Source organism: Eschrichtius robustus, chromosome 6 (assembly GCF_028021215.1).
Source record: "Eschrichtius robustus isolate mEscRob2 chromosome 6, mEscRob2.pri, whole genome shotgun sequence".
Taxonomy (NCBI): Eukaryota; Metazoa; Chordata; class Mammalia; order Artiodactyla; family Eschrichtiidae; genus Eschrichtius; species Eschrichtius robustus.
Window position 1 is genome coordinate 50,411,383 of NC_090829.1, and position 20,864 is coordinate 50,432,246.

General features: G+C 42.9%; 1 protein-coding gene across 1 annotated transcript; it reads left to right on the top strand.

Moving 5' to 3' along the window:
- Positions 1-7,170: 7,170 nt before the first annotated feature.
- CLDN11 (claudin 11) lies at positions 7,171-20,659 on the top strand. The gene is made up of 3 exons (XM_068547408.1): positions 7,171-7,501; positions 11,054-11,218; positions 20,205-20,659. Exons 1-3 carry the CDS (start codon positions 7,276-7,278, stop codon positions 20,435-20,437), a joined length of 624 nt encoding a protein of 207 aa, XP_068403509.1. The 5' UTR covers positions 7,171-7,275; the 3' UTR covers positions 20,438-20,659.
- The last annotated feature ends 205 nt before the right edge of the window (positions 20,660-20,864 follow it).

Below are 20,864 nucleotides of genomic sequence, written 5' to 3' on the forward strand. Positions count from 1 at the left end.
TACATATTTTATTCTATTTGATATATACTGCTGAATTACTTTTGAAAAGGGGTTTATCAGTTGTTTTATTGGTATTTGGTGATGTTCATTCTTTGTGTTAGTTATTTTTATTGAATCACTTTTATATAGCATTAATGAGAGCCTGTGAGAGCCCCCCAGTGGCCAAGCTAATTTCTGCAAAAATATTATCAGTGGATTAAAAAGGAATTGTATCTAGTTGTTAAATCTTAATGGCAAAAAGAGGGGAGTGGCTAGAAATATCTTAGCTGTTTTAAAGGCCTTATCCTATAGTTAGAGAAGACGTGCAATTTGCTTTCCTTTCAAATTCTTGTTCATCAGACTGAAATATTTTGAATTTCACTGCTGTGTAATGTGAAGGTTAAGATTATGTTAATTTCAGGGCTTCCCTGGTAGTGCAGTGGTTAAGAATCCACCTGCCAATGCAGGGGACACGGGTTTGAGCCCCGGTCTGGGAAGATCCCACATGTCATGGAGCAACTACTTAGCGCCACGACTACTAAGCCTGTGATCTAGAGCCCGCGAGCCACAACTACTGAACCTGAGTGCCACAACTACTGAAGCCCATGCCCTTAGAGCCTGTGCTCCACAACAAGAGAAGCCACCGCAATGAGAAGCCCGCGCACCTCAACGAAGAGTGGCCCCCCCCGCAACTAGAGAAAAGCGCGTGTGCAGCAATGAAGACCCAACGCAGTGAAAAATAAAACAAATAATAAAAAAATTAAAAAAAAAGATTATGTAATTTCAAACAGGTTTAATATCAACTGATTATTTTTTGGTGTTAAAGTTAATATTTATTGAGTACTTGCTATGTGTTAGTGCTCCAAGCATTTTACATATAGCAATGCATTTAATTCTCATGGCTATTATGAAATAATTACTATTTTAAATACCATTTTACTGGTAGGAAATAGAATATTAGTCTCTAAACAGAGTTACTTATCAAAAAGCTTAAATAACTTGCCCAAGGCCATACAGCTAGTAAGTAATGGAGCCAAGGTTCCAACCAGGGCCCTTAACCTCCCTGCTCTAATGTCTCCCTGGGACTTTGGTGGCCAAGAATGTTCCCATTCAGAATAATTTCATAAAATAGGATCTTTATTTATGTAAGAAACAAACAACAAAAACTATTAGTATGATTGAGACATAAGCTTCTCTTCTAGCCATTTTTAAAATTGGAACAGTATAGTATTGATAACATAATCTATGACTTTATATTATATATTGAATGAGTAATGACACATGATAGTTTTGATCACTTTATAGTTCTTACATTTTCAGTAAAAGACAAAGTTTGACAAATTGCTCTGTACTTTGTTGCCTTAGGTAGCTAAATGCAAACACCTGCTCTTAATTTCTAAGCAAATTTAATAGTGTGGCTTTCTCGTTAATTTTCTTATTTTCCCTTTCCATACTTCCATACTTTATTACTATTATATTTTAGTAAATGTGATCCCCAGTTAGAGCTAAAACTAAGGACTTTTACTGCTCTTCAGGAAGTATGATCTCATTGGTTGAATTAGACATGATTTCATCCAGTGTATTCTGAAACTTCTGGTAGAGAAGCAGATAAATAGAATTGGCTGTTAGAAAGCAGAAGAGAGAAAACATTTTGGAAAGGACTCAAACCTTATACCCCAGGTACAAGCTTTTCATTATTTTGCTTTATCTCCAAGTGGACAAAGGGGAAATTTGGAATAAAATGGCTTCTGAAGGAACAGTATTTTAATTGCACCACGAAGGCCAAGAAATGGGACCCTGAAAAGGCAAATTTTTCCTTAGTTGAATTTGAAATTCTAGATGGAAGTAATTTGTGAAGGTGCTGCTCTTCTCTTGATGGAGAAACCTTGACTGAGGCCAGCATCTCTCAGTAATCAAGAGATTTACCTGCTTGAGACCTGAGTAGCACACATCCCCTCCTCCTACTGGAGAGAGCTCCACTTTAGGCCTTCACTCTGCCTCTTGCCCACTCCCTAGACCAGTTAGATTTCTTCTGTGCTGTCTTCAGATTCCCATCTGTCATGGACTGCATATTTGTGTCCTACCAAAATTCATATCTTGAAACCTAATCTCCAATGTGATGATGTTTGGAGTTGGGGTCTTTGGGAGGTGATTAAGTCATGAGGATGGAGCCTTCATTAATGGGATTAGTGCCCTTATAAAAAGAGACCCCAGAGAACTCCCTTGTGCCTTCCACCATGAGAGGACACAGTGAGAAAACTGCTATGGGTGAACCAGGAGGAGGACTCTTAGCAGACACGAATCTGCTAGTTGGTGCCCTGATCTTGGATTTATATAAGTTTCATGTGTATGACATCATATTTCTATTTCTGTATACCCTACAGCATGCTCCCCACCAAAAATTTAGTTTCTATCCATCACCATACAGTTGATTCCCTTTACCCATTTTGCCTTCCTTCTGCCTCTTCCCCTCTGATAATCACTACTCTATTCTCTGTATCTACATGTTTGTTTTTGTTTGGTTTGTTCATTTATTTTGTTTATTATATTCCATATATGAAGGAAATAATACAGTATTTGTCTCTCTGTCTGATGTATTTCACTTAGCATAATACCCTCAAGGTCCATTCATATTGTCACAAATGGCAAGATGTCATCTTCCTTTATGGTTGAGTAGTATTTCACTGTATATATACCACATCTTTATCCATTCACCTGTTGATGGACACTTAGGTTGTTTCCATATCTTAGATATTGTAAATGGCATTTCATTTTTTAAAGCCTATGTCTGATACATTATTTTACACTATGAATTGGTACTACAATGTTTCTAAAAATGTGTGTGTATGTGAACTTTTTGCATTACCAAATAGCGAAATCCACCAGAGAAATTTCTCCTTTTAAAAAGGGGTCTTATTAAAAGTATTTTAAAATGAATAATCTCACTTAAGTAATTTCATATATGTCCTATGTTTTCATGTTTGGTTTCCTAAAGAGATACATTTTAATATATGAGGAAAGCTTTCACAAATAAGTGTACATTCCACTTGGATCTAATGATCACACATTTGGAATTTGCGGTTAATCATGTTTCCCTACGAGTCATAGTCTCCTTTACACAGAAAATGTTTTTACCAGCTATGCAATGATAAAAGACAACCACTAGTAGGCGCTGCGAGCCCACTCCTTTGGCCCAAGCTTTGCTTTCAATGTCGGCTTTTGATGCTTGTCAACAAATACATTTGCCAGTACGATATGCATTTGTAGTCTAACTGAATCACACTTCGTTTGATTAACTACTTTTAGGTATAAATGGTAGAAGAACAGTTAACCAGGCTGCTTCCTTTGTTCAGTACACATCTGGGGTTTAGGGCACTGACCATCTCTCTAATCCTCCCCTTTAAATATCTTCGAATAAGTTGAGGAACTTATGCTCAGACCACAGGAAAGACTCTTCTTACATTTTTCATAATGGAAAGAATATTGGACTTAGGGTCAGAAGACCTGGAATCAGATTTCACGTATACCTTACCAGTTCTGTTACATACTATAGAAATGTGAAGAGACGGCATGGCAAAATTTTCTGGGAGAAAATTAACTGGAAAAACCTCCGTCTGGGAGATCTGAGGATCCATTGTTCTCACTTATCTGGGGTGACTGGACCCTGAGAGACTGCTTCTCACAACTAAAAGGGTACCTGGGACTGTGGTAGACCTGGAATGTCAGTTTATTAAGTTATGCTACATAGGAAGTCAGATTCTAATGAAGAGGAGGGCTTGGGGAGTAGAGTCACAGCCAAAGAATGCTGATGATTTTAGGAAAAGTCCCTTGGCTAAGATAGCTTGAGGGACTTCCCCACTTTACAGAGAGCCTTGCCAAAGGGACCACATCCTCGGATTCTGTGGCCACCATACCATTTCCATCTCCTGTGGACAATAGAGGATTCTCACGGCCTCTCTCTGCCTCTTGGCTCCCAGTTCTCTATTCTTCCATGGCTGCCCAACTTTCATTTCAAGGGACACACTCTCTCTTTATTTATGGCTAATTCGTTCAAATAGGTTATATTTTGCTGGCCTCCCTTGAGTGGCCTTTTGTACATCTGTACTGTGATCATTTAAACATTCATTTTAGGATTTTTTTCTCCCATTAATAGATAATGATTGCAATAACCTAATTATTTTAGTTTTAGTCTTTATCAAAGGCAACTCATATTTCCAATCGATCAATATTGCCTGTGAATAATACTAAAAGTAGCTAACATTTATGAGTGCCCATCAGTGCCGGGCACTGTGCTATGTACTTTGTAAAAGTTATCTCACTTAATCCTCACAATAACTGTATCGGGGCATCTGCTAGTCTCACTTTATAGATGAAAAACCTGAGAGTCACATAGGATAAGGGACAGCCCAAGTAATAAAGTTGGAATATGAACTCAGGAAGTTCCATTCCAAGATCTTAACTTCACAACTCCTTCTACCAGTTAGAGCCTGAGTTCTGAAATCTGCCTTTACAGATGTTTCTGTGTGTCTGTGAGACCTGTGGGTGATCTGGGCATTGTTGAATTATGATTGGTTGAATTTTTATTGTTAGAATGTCAAATGCTCATGGAGTCGCAAGAGTGCAGACTTCATAACTTCTTTTTTAATGAATTGATGTTGCTTGGGTTTTATGTCTTACTTCTTACAAAAGCTCTTTTTTATGTTATAAGGAAATATCTGAAAACATCCAGGTCAATAGACCCTGGTGATGAAATGCCCCAAACACAATGACTCACTCAAAAAAGGGACATATTCCTATAATATAGTATTTCCTACAAATCAAGCTTGTATGATTTCAAGGAGAACACATAAGAGTGCAAAAGCAAGGGTTCTGAATTATATATAAATATATGTGTATGTATGTATATATAAAATCATATTATATATATCATATATAATAGCAGCCCAGGTTCCCTGAGGCCTTACTTTGTACCAGACATTGTTTAAAGCTCTGTATCTATATTAACTCACATAACCATTAAGAAACCTACGAGTTAGGCACTATTTTAACCCTCATTTTACAAATGAGAAAACTGAGGCCCAGAGAAGTGAGGTAACTTGAATCCACAGCTAGTAAATGGTGGAGACAGGATTCGAGGCCAGGCAGCCTGCATTCTTAACCACTGTGCTCTCCTGGGTGATTATTGCAGCTTTTTACTTGACACTCTCTCATCTCTTACAGAGCCTTTTCTGTCTGTGCAGTTGATTTCTTTGGGGTCTCCTTGAGGCAAGTCTTCTCTAGAAGACATGGTGATTTGCCCAGCAGAGATATGGGAAAGCCTAGTACCTGTGACTTATGATCTATATCTTAGAGTGTTGAGTAGGAAGTTTTGTGCTTGCTGAAATCCTTCTCATCTTTAAATCTCATGATTGTTGATAGAGGGATATAATAAGCCAAATGTACCAAAGGGAGTTAAAACTGTTTAATGTAAATATAGCCCAAGGACGACTTCTCTACATGATAGAAAAGTACATATAATAGGTCTTACTTGAATGCATGGAGAGAAGGTGGCTTGGTGATGGTGATGATGGTGATGATGATGAGACAGCTTACACTTGCAGAGCACTCACTCTAGGCTAGGCAGTGTTCTCAGTGGAGTGCAGATACTAACTTATCTACAGTGAGCAGGAGCTGTCAGCCTAGCTTTTAATGTCAAAAATGAGACACTTGAGCCCTTTAGGAATTTTCAGAAAGTGACAATCGGGACAGGTTCCCAGGAATGGTTAGTGAGGTGGGTTGCGATGGGCTCATGCAGGCTACCCCTTCCTTGTTACGTGAACTTGGGCAACTTAACCTCTCTCATGCTGTTTCTTCATGAGTATTATGTGTAAACAATCGTTCCTACCATAAAGGGTTGCTAAGAGAATTAAATGAGATAATTTATAAAATATAAACGCATGCACATGGTACATGACAGCTGCATAAATGTGAGTTGCTATTGTTGTTGTTACCATTACTCTGGCCATGGCCACCTCTGATGATTTTTGACCACGGGCAAAGGACCATTTTCTTTCTACCAGTAACTATGGTATGCTGAATGCTTCAAGTCTGTTTCTTAGGGCAATTCTCAGCTCATCAGTTACCATCCTGGGCCGACAATGGAATATTACTCAGCCATAAAAAGAAACGAAATTGAGTTATTTGTAGTGAGGTGGATGGATCTAGAGTCTGTCATACAGAGTGAAGTAAGTCCGAAAGAGAAAAACAAATACCGTATGCTAACACATATATATGGAATCAAAAAAAAGGTACTGATGAACCTAATGGCAGGGCAGGAATAAAGACACAGACATAGAGAATGGACTTGGTGGTGGGGGAAGCTGGGGTGAAGTGAGAGTAGCATCGATATCTCTATATATCTCAATATATCTATATATATAGCTAGTGGGAAGCAGCAGCATAGCACAGGGAGATCAGCTCCGTGCTTTGGGAAACCTAGAGGGGTGGGATAGGGAGGGTGGAGGGAGGCTCCAGAGGGAGAGGATATGGGGATTTATGTATGCATATGGCTGATTCACTTTGTTGTACAACAGAAACTAACACAGTACTGTGAAGCAGTTATACTCCAATAATTTGTATTTAAAAACAAAAACAAACCAAAAAAACCCAATCCTGGGCCAAGGAGGAAAACTGTACTGGGCGCTCTTGGGAGTACCACGGTCCTTGCTCTCAGCTGGGAAGGAGTAGGGAGAAGCTGAGGAGGGATGGAGCGAAGCGGAGACCCAGAGATAGGATGAGAGAGGGGCAGCAAGAGGAGAGAGAATTCGCAGCAAAATAGAACTCGCGCCTGACGCGGGCCCTCTTGTCGCTGTCCATTACTTGGAACTGGATCGAATTATTTTATTTCCAAATTGTATTATTTCCAACACTAACCGTGCGACGCTCGCCGGCGGGGCGGCGGGATCACCCCCTCCCTAACTCTGCTTCCCTCCACATCCCACTCCTGACCCCGCCCGGCGATTGGCCTGCTGGACCCGGGGCCGTCGCGGATTGGAGCTCGCCGGCCGGGACTGCGGGGTTTAAAGAGGGGGGCGGGGGCGCGCTGCCCAGCCGCGCTGCTGTCCTCGCCGCGCGCCCGTCGTGCAGCTGGGCTCGCTGCGTCTCGTGGCTTCCCGCCTCCTCCAGCATCCCGCATCTCGCCGTCGCAGGCCAGCGGCCCGCCAGCGCGGGAGAAGGAGGACCGGGGCAGGCGCCGTCCAGCCCGGGCGCGGGCACAGCTAGTGAGGGGCGAGGCGCAGGGACTCCAGGACGGCCACGATGGTGGCCACATGCCTGCAGGTAGTGGGTTTCGTCACGAGCTTCGTGGGTTGGATCGGCATCATCGTCACCACGTCCACCAATGACTGGGTGGTGACCTGCGGCTACACTATCCCCACCTGCCGCAAGCTGGACGAGCTGGGCTCCAAGGGGCTGTGGGCCGACTGCGTCCTGGCCACGGGGCTGTACCACTGCAAGCCCCTGGTGGACATCCTCATCCTGCCGGGTAAGGCCCCTGCCTTGCAAGTGGCTGTCCTAAATAAACCCTTTCCTTCCGGGCAGACGGGGGAGGGGAGCATTAGGCAGCGTTCACAGAATCATATGGGGGCTTGAAGACTTTGGGGCATCTTTTGACACCTTCAGTCCTACTTTGCTGAGGAGGAATTAGGTAGCCCTGAACTTAACCTCTCTCAGCCTCAGTTTTCTTATCTGGAATTTGGGATGACAGTGGTGGCCACTGGCCGAGTCACCCTGAGAAGGTAATGAACGGAGACATAGACACATAGTTGGAACTCCGTGCATGTTAATTACCGTAGCCTCACCTGCCGCGTGCTCCCACTGTGGGTGGATCAGAAGTACTTCATCCCCCGGCCTCCTCCTGCAGGCGCCCTGCTTTCCCTGTTACAATCCACCCGCAGAGGCGAGGAAGAAAGAGAGAAACAAAAGCATTCCAGCTATCCGAACAGGCGCAGGCTTAGTTTCCCAGTCCTTGTGGGACGGCCCAGGTGTCCTGGCCAAGTTAGGGCCCTCCTACCTGCGCCCAGTCGGTTCCCACAGGCCCCGGGGCCCGTCGCATTTCCCCCACCCCTTGCCCCCGCAATGGAGGGCGTCGGTCCTCGGGCCTGCCGAGACTCCCCTCCCAGTCTCTGCACCCTGGGGTCGGAGAGGGAAGAACGGGCGCCCCTGGGAGGGCCCACTCACCTTGGGAAAAGGCGCACCTCCGCGGGTCGCCCCCTCCCCTATGGCTGTGCCTCAGAGTGGGGAGGGGAGGAAAGAGTTGCGTAGTTTCCACCTTCCCCGACGCCAGCCGGTGCCGAATCTTAACTTGCTGCCCCGTTGAAAAATTCTGGGCAAGTTTCAGTTCAAATTTAAACCTCGAGCCAGTTGGATGATTGGCAAGGTCTCCGGAGCCCCTTCAGGATTTCTGCTCGGAATCTTGGCTTATCCCGGCCCAGGCCTAAGCACGACTGTCTCGCTAGCCTTTGAGGATGGTGCGCCTTTAAAGGCCTATCCCGGTTTCCTTAACAAGTGGAGTAACTGGGCGGTCGGCCGGCTGGAGTAACTGGCCCCCGAGGCCGCCAGTCTGGGAGACTTTGGCTTTGGCCTTCTCCTGGATGAGCCTTTCGCTCCCGAAGACTGCCCCTCTTTAAGCCTCACCTCAAGTGCTTCCTATTTCCAGGTCCTTGTAGTCGGCATCTCTCCGCCCTTCCTCCTTGCAACCCTGGTATTTGACCCCTATCCCCGTCAGTGCACGTTTCGACTTTTCTGTTCACTGTTTGTGAGTCAAGTTCTCCTACCACATTTTAAATTCCTCAAAGATACAGATAGCATCCTACCCTCTTTGCATCTTCCCCTGCACCTGGCACTGCCCCTGACACACAGCAGGTACGCACAGTGCGTGCCAGTCCTGCCCTCCATTTTGGACTTGCAGAATGACAGAGGTCTGGGGAACCCAGATGTGGACCCACCTTCAGTTAAAGCTGCCGTTGGTAGACCTGGGTCAGACTCTGGGATCCAGTGCTCACAATCCGAGTGATTTGGGACAAGTTCCTAGCCTCTATGAACCCCAGTTGTCTTCTTTTAAAAATTAAAATGAAACCAACCCCCTATCTTTCAGAGTTGTTTTGGGGATTAAATGAGATGAGAAATGTAAGCCTCCTTAGATGTAGTAGAGGCTCCATAAATGGTAGCTCTATTTTTTATTAAAAGCCGGGCATGGTATTTTTAAGAATCTGACTTGAAGCATAAAATTACTCTCTGCTTCCTTCCTCCTGAAATTAAGTTTGCTGGGCATCCAGTGACAAGTGGTTTATTTTTAGAGAACATAGACCATCCTACAGATGGAGTACATTTTAGGGAGGGCCTAATCCTTCCTGTGGTCCCCTCCCTCACACTGTAGGTGGGGACAGGGACAGATCTCAGTCTCCATCTTTAGATTCTCAAATGTGGCCTTGGCATCTAGCATGTTCACAGACTGTGCCATGAATTTCAGAATCCGGGTGGCTGGCTGACTCTCCTTTACGCCAGCACTGGTTCTCTGACCAGTCGCAGGGGCTTAGGGCTGAGGTCAGAGGTCTTGCCTCAGACCTCCTGTGGCTCCTTTCCGGGGGTCTTCAAGTCAACAGATACTTGATTGATTGATTACCCTTAATTCAGAAGAAACTGAGTTGGGCAATTGTTGGGTGCGTGCCCTTGTGGAGTCTGAATTCTGGCAAAACGCATCTTGCTAAGAGGCAATCTTGCAGTTGGGTCTTGGTGCACAGGTAGGCTGGCCGGATTTGGTGTGAGGGTCCTGGCACATGAGGCAGAAGCTGGGGCTTGTTTTGGGGTTTGCCATTAACTCTGCTTCCCCCAGGCCACTAGCTCTACTTTCCTCTGAGTCAAGAGGGAGAGTTACAACTCCCCCACCCCCTTTTTTTTGAAGGAGGGAGAGTGTTTTAGTGAGAAACGATACATTTAAGTGTGTCATATTCTCCCAGCACCTTGTCAGATTTATTTTACATAAATATTGCACATATTATAATCTGTTTCTTAATAAAGTAGTTACCTGGCATTTTATTTGACAGTATAAAGTTCAGGTAGCTTTGCTCCACTCTCATTATTCAACTCGTTAATTCCTTCATTCATAATTGTATGTTTACATCATCTGTTGTGGGCACTGTGTTAACTCCATGAAGACCAAGGCAGGTGTCTGCCTTCTGGGAATCCCTGGGGCTGGAGAGATGCCTTTATGGAAAATGGACCATTGTGGAAGCATGCCCAGGGCACAGTCGGGGAGGCAGGAGATGGCACCTGACCATCTATAGGGGACAGGATTCATGAGCAAGCAGCATCTGGGGAGATATCAAGAGAGGAAGTCTGAGTCTTAGCTTAGTCTAGAGGGCCACATGCTGTTTATACACAATGTGAATTAAAAGCACATGGTTAAGGGACAAAATCACCTAGTGCACCTGGAGATAAAAGTACTGCCTTGACACAGAGTAATATTAGGAATACCAGTAATAATAGCTGACCCTTTTTGGAGTACTTAGCATGTGCTAGGCACTGTTCTGAGCACTTCATGAATTAACGAATTTAATCTCAGTTGAATTCCATTGGAGAGATGTAGGTACTATTATTATTTTTACTCTATAGGTGAGGAAAGTGTCGAGACACTTGCCCAAGGTCACACAGGTAGAGCATATCAACAGCAGGCTGGGATCAACACAGACCATCGCAGGAGACTTCTTCGAAGATTTGAATTTTAATCTGAATTTTTTCACAAGGTGATGTAACAGTGTAATTGTACTCTTGGCCTCTTCATCTCAGAAGCTTGGATGAGTGGTCTAAACCAGGGATCCCCATTCAGTCTCTCCAGCCCCCAACCTTCTTTTTTTTGTCACTGAGTCACTTTAAAAGTTGAACATGCAAAGTGATCTTGGACAACACTTAACACATTATAAGTCCTGGAGTGGGACAAGAGGGAGGAAGGCAGATGGTGCTGAATTCCCATGAGACAGGATTGAGGCTCCAAGGGGACCCGTGGCCTAACCCACCCTGTCTGCGCTCTTGTTCCCAGGCTACGTGCAGGCCTGCCGAGCCCTGATGATCGCTGCCTCAGTCCTGGGTCTGCCGGCCATTCTCCTGCTGCTGACGGTTCTCCCCTGCATCCGAATGGGCCAAGAGCCTGGCGTGGCCAAGTACAGGCGGGCCCAGCTGGCTGGCGTCATACTCATTCTGCTGGGTAAGACAGCTTTCCGTAGAGCACCCCAACTCCCAGCGAACCTGAAGAATCTCGGGTCTTGCTGCTGTTTCATCGAGTTCAAGAGACGAGTGCAAGGAAGGCATGTGAATCCACTGGGGGAAAAGCCTCCCACAATGTGTATCCCTTTATGTTTCTTGGGCGGTTGATGCAGAGGGATAAGTAATGTCTGTGGGAGTCACTGAACATAAAAGTAAGTTAAGGGACTTCCCTGGCTGTCCAGTGGTTAGGGCTCTGTGCGTCCACCGCAGGGGGTGCAGGTTCGATCCCTGGTCCGGGAACTGAGATCCCACAGGCCATTCGGCGCCGCCAAGGAAAAAAATAGTTTAAAAAAAACAAACAAAAAGGATTTTGAGGGTATACCTAAGAGAGAAAACAGAAAGCAGAAGAGAGTTACAGGGCAGCTCTCCACTCAGGCTTCACGATGGAATACCTTTTTGGAAACACCTGTGTCCAGGTCCCACTGCAGGTCCATTGAGTCAGAATTTCTGGGCATCAGACCAGGCAAATATATTTTTTGAAAGCTTCCCAGGTGACTCTTGAGGGCAACCAGGATTGAGAACTTCAGTTAACCTATAAAGAAAGACCAGAGAAAGAGGAGGGCAAGATAAAAGTAAGACGCTGAGGGTGGTAGATCACTAGGTGATGATTCCATCTTTTATTCAGTAAGCATCCACTGAGCACCTGCTGAGTGCCAGGCACTATGGTAGGCACTGGGGATATTGGAAAAAAGGAGGTAGTCTCTGCTTTGAGTGTACGTGGACATCTTGATATAGTGTGGTACGTGCTCACCTAAAAAAGGTACACAGGCTGTGCACACACATAGGAAGGCACCTGATCCAGACTGGAGGAGTTTTCCAGAGCAGAGGACCCTAGCGATGAATTTTGAGAGTTGGATAGAAGGTGGTCAGGTCATGGATCGGAGAGAGGGACAGCTCAGGCCGAGGACACGACATGTGCTTGTTCAGTGTTCCTGATTACACCTGCACCGGGGGGGTCTTGATTTAACAACCTAGGGAGGGTCCTTCTAGCTCTACTCTCTGACATGCATTTTAGGAACAGCAGCTCTTGTTGCCAAGTGCCCTGAGACATTGTGAGGAGACATTGGTTTGGATATGAGTTAGATATAAATCATGTTCTCCTGGGACAGGAAATTCCCATCCCCAAACTGGTATCAGACCATGTGTTTGAGGGGGGAAGGTAAGGAGCCAAGGTTCTGTGTGGATCAGTGCCACTTAGTGATGGTCACACAGAGTGACACCGGTGAGGTGAGGAGACGTGAGACATAGGGGTAAGGTTTCCCTTGATTGCAAAGGGATGGAGGTTTTTAGAGGCTTGTGAAGCCACGGAGAATTCAGAGGAGGGGCTTGCGTGTGTGTGTGTGTGTGTGTATGTTAATAGGAGTGAAATTACCTCTGTAATTTCCAGAGAAGAATTACCTCTGAAATTACCTCTGAAATTTCTCTGTAATTTCCAGAGAAGAATTTGGGCATGGACATTTTGGTTCCAGCCACAAAGAATTTGTGTGGGAGTGCCACACGGAACACACAATCACCATCCTGCGCTTCATCCAACTCACAGGGTCCTTCCTTGTAGTGCTTTTCGGTGGTCAGATCTTTGTATCTGAACTCCCTTTCCAGTAGGTAGACAAAAGCTCTACAAGTAAACTGGTTTGCAGAATCCAGGTGAAACCCTTCTCATCCTAGATATTTGCGGTTGTTTGTAACTTTCCTCACATTCTTACAGAAGCCCCAGAAGGCTTTCTCTTTAGCTCTGAGGAGGCCAAAACCAAAGGATGGGTCCGTTGTGTTGAGTGTTCATCTTTAGAAATCCTAGCCTTCCATATGAGAGGCACAGAATATCCACAAGTAAGAGAATACATGAGAAAACCCCAAACCCAAACCCTGTAGAAAATAAAGATATAAAAGCAAAGTCACAGAGACAAATTGGTATTTAAAAACCCCCTGAAAACAACTTAATTGTCCAGTTGAATATAATGATTTTTAAAAAATAACAACCAGTTGTTTGAAACTTCCTAGACAAATTAAATACTGTTTTTTTCCATCTTTTTCAAGTGGGTTGGTGGATGCAGACAGAGTCATAGAGGGGAGAGTGAGAGGGGTGGGCAGGTACGGGTGTGAGCTCCTCAGTCCTTGTTTGCTGCCCAGCGGGAGACGATGGAGGGGGCAATGAGTGGTCTGACACCCCTTCCCCCAGGGAGGCTGCCCCTTTCTGGCCACTCGCTGTAAGGATGGGATGAGGGCACTGCTCCTTGCCGTCTTGTAGCCTTGCATCTCCAGCGGTACTTGCATCCTCTTTGATTGCTCCTGTCCGGATTTGTTTCTCAGTGGGTCTCGGCTTGCCTTTGGGTTGGATGTTGTTTAGACTGGAACAAGCTCGCTTGCTTGCTCGCTCTGGAAATGTAAAGCTCATTGTCTCAAGTGTGGCACCTGCTGGCCTCCCCTAGGGGTCTTCTCGGCAGGGAGCCCGAGTGCCTTGTTTCCCCTGCTGGGCAGTGGGTGGGAGGAGCAGGAGAGAGTGAAGCCTCCCTTTGTGTGGCCCTGGATGGGCTTCTGTCCCAGGGGTCACCAAGGGTGCTCCAGTTGAGGTGTGGTCCCCGACCAATGGGGACCAGGCACACTGGGGTGTGGGACCCTGGGAACCGGAAACAGTGTCATCAGTTCTTCCTGACTCTGAAAACCTTTAATTATTTTTCAGAAAGCTTAAAAAAAATTATGTCTGTGGTACAACAGCTTATCTTCTCAGGAGTCTGAGTTCAGTGTTGTGAGGATTTGGTTCCTGCTGTGGGGGAAGGAATGGGAGCCTGGTGCTGCCAACTTCTTAAGCCAGATGAGTAGTTCAAGCAGCAGCAGGCTGCTCAGATCCAGGATGGAGCGGAGGCAAATCTAATTCTAATCAGTGGCTTTTCAAGAGCCCCTGCTGAGGTGGGAGGTATCTATGCCCTGAGATGCTTCATCTTATCATGTGGAGTCAGACCAACTGTACTAAATCTTGGACCTACCGCTTTCTAGCTGTGTGAATGGGGCCAGTTACTTAATGTCTCTGAGGCTTTATATAAAGTGGGGACAATACCGCCTACTTCTGAGGTTGGTAAGAATAGTGAAATGATGTATGCAAGTTATTTAGCGTGCATGGTGTCTGGCGCCTAGTTGGTGCTCAACAACAGGTTGCTATTTTATAGCTGTTGTTGTTTAGAGGAAATAGAGAGCTAACCTAGAAGGCAACTGGGTATTCCTTCCATCACGTCTAATTTCTGCAGGGTCGTCTCCACATGTGGAACTGGTAAGGAGAGATGACGAACTGTTCCTGAAAACACCAGGTCACATCCTGGTCTAATGGAAATATTTTCTTTGCTTTCTTTGTAAAAACCAGAGTGTAGGGATCAATAGTTTGAGTTTTTGACTTATTCCATTATGAAAAGTCATGATAAGCTACCCAACTGAAAATGCTCAAGCTTAGTTCTGATTCAGTCTAATTCTCATCTCACTATAAGTTACAAAGTACTTGATTTGGGTGTTTCTTGGGGAGATGGGGTAGGGAATGGAAGGAAAGGAAATGTATTTTCCTTCCTAAGTGGAATCCTTCGTCTTCTCTCCTCCTTTTAAAAAGTATGGCCTCAGGAATCCTATTTGTATTGGAAAAAAGTTTTCAACTTGGAAATTATAGGCTAATAATGAAAGTGCCGTAAAATAAAGGGTATATGCAAATGTGGGAAAAATTGAGCTTGTCACACACATAGAATCGGATGTCCTAGGGGGACTGGGAATCCTTGGGTGTGAAATAAACAGTGATGCCCTTAATCCCGGAGTATTGAGATAATAGAAAAAGTCTTCTTTCAAACTCATTAACTTTACACAAAGTTCCTAATCTAAATCAAATTTCATGTGAGTAGAAGAAAAGATGTAGCATCTTAGTATGGTTGTGGCTTAAAATGACCTTATTAGTAAAATTGGAGGAATTAAGTGCTTTATGAGGTCTTTCCTGTCTCTAACTTCAGTGTTTTTTAAAAAATTAACAAATAACCACGAAGCTGGCTTTTAAAAAAAGTTGTAGGAAAAAAAGAGATAACAATATGTGGAATAGAAATAAAGGGAAAAGAAGTGCTGAAAGCAGGCCAGGAAAATAATGTACTCAAATATTCCATTGACTCGATGATTGTTGTAAATATTAGATCTTCATAAAAGTCATCGCATACAGGCCTGTGTCCTTTGGCAGCTGTTTTCTTAAGTCAAAATTTAGACAGTGACAAATGAAAAAAAGAAAGACAAAAAATTTTCTGGTTTCAAATTATAAGGAAACAACAAATACATATGACTCCAACCAACAGCTGGTTAGAAATCTGATTACTTGTTGTCTTGAGTTAACTGGCTTCTTTGTGAAAAGCTAAAGTGAATCGCTAGTTGGATTGTATGACATAATAGCATCAATTGCGGAAGATGGCGTTCGGTGCATTGTAAAATGTTAAATGGAGGGGGATTTTAAGAAAAGGTGTTGTGGAAAATTTGAAACATACACAAAAGTAGAGGCTAGTGTAATGAACCCCTGTGAATCCAAACTCATTCCCAATAATGATCAACTCACACTCAATCTGCTTCGTCTCTATACGTCTACTTTTCTCCCAGTCCCCAGATTTTTTTGAAGCAAATCTCAGATATCAGATCAAGGAAGATTTTTTCCAGTATTACTAATGTAAGTCAGAGTAATTTAAGTTATTTTAATGAAAATATTGCTTTGTGCTGGAAATGATGCCTTTAAAAGTTCTTTCAGTGCTTAGTACTGAAAGTGACAAAGCCTGAAAACAGAGGTGTTCATTGGAGGAAGGGAGAAATGTCAGGGTCTCCTGCTCTTCTGTCTTTCTGGGCTTCTTTGTCTGTCTGCCCTTCTCTCTCTCTCTCTAAGTTGTTACCTCCAAAGCCAAACACACCTGTACCAATTTTCTTTAACTTCATCACATTTATTTAACTCCATGTATTACCCCGTGTCATCTAATCCCTAAATAGATGAAAAGCTACACTTACATTTCATTGCTCTTAAACTGCCTTCCCAAATATTTTCTGTGTTTGGCTACATCAAGATCATTGCTAACTTTTAATAAGGGTATTTCCTATCAACTAAAGAACTGATTGTATTAAATTATTTGAAATTTATCGAAAAGGGCAAACAATTTTATTCTATGAAGAGCAAGGAATTCTGCTTGTGAGAGGACCAAGTCCAGATGAATCTATATCTACCCAGTGAAGCTTTCTTCTCCCCTTCTCCTTCTTTTGTTTTTTCAGATGAAGATATCCCTAATTTTCACTTTCTACTCCCCCACAAGAGGCAGAATTTTTTTCCTCTTGTGCAGTTAACTATTGCATCTTCTGAAGGTAGAAGAGGAGGAACAAATTGAAAAATCTAAGTGTTAAAATTCCCCCTGTCCTATTTTTAGAGACTTAATTTAAAACTAAATTCTGATGACATAAAAAGAAATGAATATTCCCTTTATCTTCCTTCAATGTTCTTTACCTTATGGGTAACTGTGACTTTTTAAGAAAAACATTTTCTTTATTTTCCCAAAATATGGAGAGAATCATTACAAACTCTTTGTATGTGTGTGTGTTTGTGTCTGCAAATAGAAATAATTCTAGCAGGCCTCCTATGTCTTTAAGAAAGCCAAAAATTACTGCCAGTTCTATTAATGTGTCACATCTTTTAGTTGAGTATGATATGACTTGCATTTTTAACTTTACTGATTAAAACTAGTAAATCAGTAAATCCCCTTTCCCTTCAAACCATGCTGAAATTGAGTAAACTCCTTTTTTAGTTTTTAAACATTCTTCATTGTGAGTTCAGTTGAAGGTCACTGTTCCCAGTGAACCTCTCATTCCCTTTATGTTGTGTGGCAGTCTGTCATCTTCTAGTGGTTTTTGATGTGGTTCATCTTTGAGAGCCACAGGAATTCCACCCAGAGTTCAATTATCTACTAGGAAATAAAGAGCATGCTGGTGCTCATTTGCCTTGTTTTGCATGGATTGTAAAAGAAGGAAATCTTTAATGAGGTAAATCATGAGCTTGTAGCTTTGAGTGTGTTAAAGTCACATTAAAGTTTTATAATTTTGGAAGTCAGTTTTGGTGTAGATGAGGTGGAGAACAGACTGGAAATGTATCTACCTCTCATCTATCCATCTGTCTGTCCATCCATCCACCCATTCACTCACCCAGTCCTATAAGTTCATTATTTAAATGTTGACATTTTTATGATTTTTCCTTTTTCTAGTGAATTATATAGGAATAAAATCTAACAAAATCTCTAGAACATTCAAAATCAAGACTGATAATTACTTTTGAATAGCGAGCCTGATTCTTTCCCTATGTGAAGATAACCTAGCTTTATTACTTTGCTTAGGAAAAGGGAAAGAATTCAGTGAAATTAGAGGCAACTTTTAAATCTTATTCTATAAAATCTAAACCAACCTGCAAGTTAAGTGAGGTTTAAATGAAATGTGGAGAATGCTTTTGCTTGTGTGTGTGTGTGTGTGTGTGGTATATATAAATACAAAGTAATTGAAAAACATAAAACTTAATTTGAACCATAACCTGTTTTGAATCCAGTTAATAGTTTATAGGAAAGATCAATTGGATTCAACCAAATCAACTGGGAATCAAATCTTTTTTTTTTTCCCTATGGAATTCGGCTTTTCCCTCCTCACTTTTCCCTCTAATCAAGCTTGGGTGTTTGGAAGCCCTTGCTAGGTTGCTGGTTTTGCCCGTATCAGAACGAATGTCCCTTTTTGGCATCTAGGGGTGTGTAGCTGGATTGTGTCTTGATATGAAGAATCTAGAGCAATTCTTTCTGGCTCAAACACTCTAGAAAAAGCTTGTGCCCCTTTCATGATAGAGAAAAGGCTTTTCTCTGTGCGTCACTGAGGGTATAACTATGACAATAGCCAAGCAGTTCTCCAAGAGTGCCAGATTTGGAATCTGTGGCCAGAGGAAGAGAAAGAAAAAAAATGTATCTTAAGTATTCAAAGCCCTGCGTTGGAAAGGGAAGGTTCCATCAACCAGATCAACTGGTGTTCTTGAGAATACTCTATTCACAGAAGGAAAATACATCTTCTTATGGTATCTCGTATAAAAATATTTCAGAAGCTGGCATGATGGTGCTTTACTCTTTAAGTGAAGCTATTAACATATGGATAGATTTTAGCTTCTTAGATAATCTATCAACATATAAACTGCTTAAATATATGAATAGTTCACAGTTAATGGAATGAATTTAGGCTGTTAGAAAGCCAGTTGGAGCAATTCAAAGCCCCCAAATTCACTTTCTTACTTCTGACTTCCACTTGGGATCTATACTTTTTTAGGACAGGAATCACATCTCTTTATATATATCTATACACACCTTGTGGGGATGGGCTTAGTGTGTTGTCAACAAAACCCTATGTTACAAGCTACACAAGTGCAATGAGATAGTCTGAAAGGTCTTTCAAAATGGGTAAGACTTAAATCTTTTCTTCAGTTTAGAACTAATGTACAGGGCTGTTAGATTTGAGTGCTATGTTAAAGAAAAATTACATTTTTTTCTCTGTGGGCATAGAAGTAAGTTAGAAAATTACTCAGTATGAGCAGAAATCAGAAAAAAGCTTGCTGAGTTGAAAGTGACAAGGGTACCCCAGGTAGCAGTGCAATGCCCTGCCATGAATTTATCAAAGGCTTTATGACTAACAATTAGAAACATTATTATTATTACTTTTTGGTCTGTCAACTTTAATGTGCCATCCCAACCTACATCTTTAACTAAAATTTCTGTCCTGCTGTAGCTGTGAGAGATCAGATGATACCAAAAGAAGAATAGAGTTACTTTGTCTAGAGCGTTGTTGTGTAGTACATTAGCCACTAGCTACATGTGTTCATTTAAATTTAAATTAATTAAAATTCAAAATTTGGTTTTCAGTCTCACTAGCCTCATAAGAAATGTTCAATAGCCCATGTAGCTTGTAGCTACCCTATTTGACAGTGCTAGTGTAGAGGTCTAAAATGTTTTTTCAAGTCTTTATAGGCTCCTGCCTGCCCTGTTTTGTTCTTTGCTTGGGAAGAGGGGAAGAACTAAATGATGTAGAGGCTATTTCTTTTTTTTTTTTTTTTTTTTTTGAGGCTATTTCTTATGATGATGATATTTGCTGTGATGGGTCACAACCCTTGAATAGGTAACTTCTTTTACTCTGAGAACTGTTCATGTGTGTATGGAGATTTTGTGATTGTGAGCAGCATAATACAAACTCAGACTCTTAGCCGATACTCCGCTGATGTCTGGCAGTACTCACCACAGCAAGAGAACTTCCATAGCTTCTTCTGGTGTTTGTACTATGAATTGACCAAATTGAAAGAATAGAGTGGAAATTGGAGTGGGCACTGTCTTGTTTCTCATTTTTGAATAGCTCAGGTCATCCAGTCATTCAACTGGTATGCACTGAGCACATACTCTGTGCTTTGTACTGAGCTAAACTCTGACTTTACAAACATAAGACATGGGCCCTGCCTTCAAGGAACTCAGAACTTGGAATGGGAAGTAGACATGTAAAGAGATAATTATAATGCAATTAGGTAAGTGTAAGAGTAGAATTATAACTATAGGTATATAAAGTCAAGATATATAAATAAATACAAATACATATTTTTTTGGGCTTAAATGATTTATTTCTAGGTTTTTACATCAGAGTTCTTTTGTCTCCGCCACCTGTTGAAAAAATAAGGACCTAGCAGTTTGGTACAAGCTTTTGATCAGCTTATTCCATGGATTCAAACCTTTAGGTTCAGATTGCCCCTGCGGGAGCAGGGCTGAGTGTATTGAGTTTTCGGAGTTGGTTGGAAGCCAGAGGGGTGGGCATGTGGAGTGAAGGGCAGCCTGCCCGCTGCTGGTGTGTGATGGGGATGCCCAGTCACAGCCCTCTCCGTGTCTCCCCAGCTCTCTGTGCCATTGTCGCCACCATCTGGTTTCCTGTGTGCGCCCACCGTGAGACCACCATCGTGAGCTTTGGCTACTCCCTGTACGCGGGCTGGATCGGTGCTGTGCTGTGCCTTGTGGGCGGCTGTGTCATCATCTGCTGCGCCGGAGATGCCCAGTCGTTCGGTGAAAACCGTTTCTACTACTCTTCGGGCTCCAGTTCCCCCACTCATGCCAAGAGTGCCCATGTATAAGAGAGCCACCAGCCTGCCCATGGAGGTGCTATAGATGCTGGGCCCATGGCCCTAGGTTTGCTTGCCACAGTGAGGGGGTGGGAAGCCCACTCCTCTGCCAGGCTCCGAAGCCAAAGGTCTAGAAAAGCATCCTGTCTGGCATTTTGTAGTCTTAACACCCCCTCTCCTTTTGTTGCCTTAAAAGAAATCTTTAGCTCAGATGCCACACACTTTTTCCATGGTTTTGCCCACTATTAGCTCTTTTCTGGGGCATTCCTTTGTCATATATATATATATATATATATATATATATATATATATATATATATGAAAAAAATTTCCCTCTCTCTTTAACTTTTAAATATCTTGCAAACATTGCTGAGTTGGGTGTGGGGAGAGAAATAAAAGACACTTTCAAACTGTTACAGATGACAATGGGAGCCTCATA

Excerpts from the sequence above, each read along its gene's own strand:
- CLDN11 (XM_068547408.1), top strand. The coding sequence starts at position 7,276 with ATGGTGGCCACATGCCTGCAGGTAGTGGGTTTCGTCACGAGCTTCGTG. Across the intron at positions 7,502-11,053 it reads GGACATCCTCATCCTGCCGG|GCTACGTGCAGGCCTGCCGA; the intron begins GTAAGGCCCCTG and ends TCTTGTTCCCAG. Across the intron at positions 11,219-20,204 it reads CGTCATACTCATTCTGCTGG|CTCTCTGTGCCATTGTCGCC; the intron begins GTAAGACAGCTT and ends GTGTCTCCCCAG.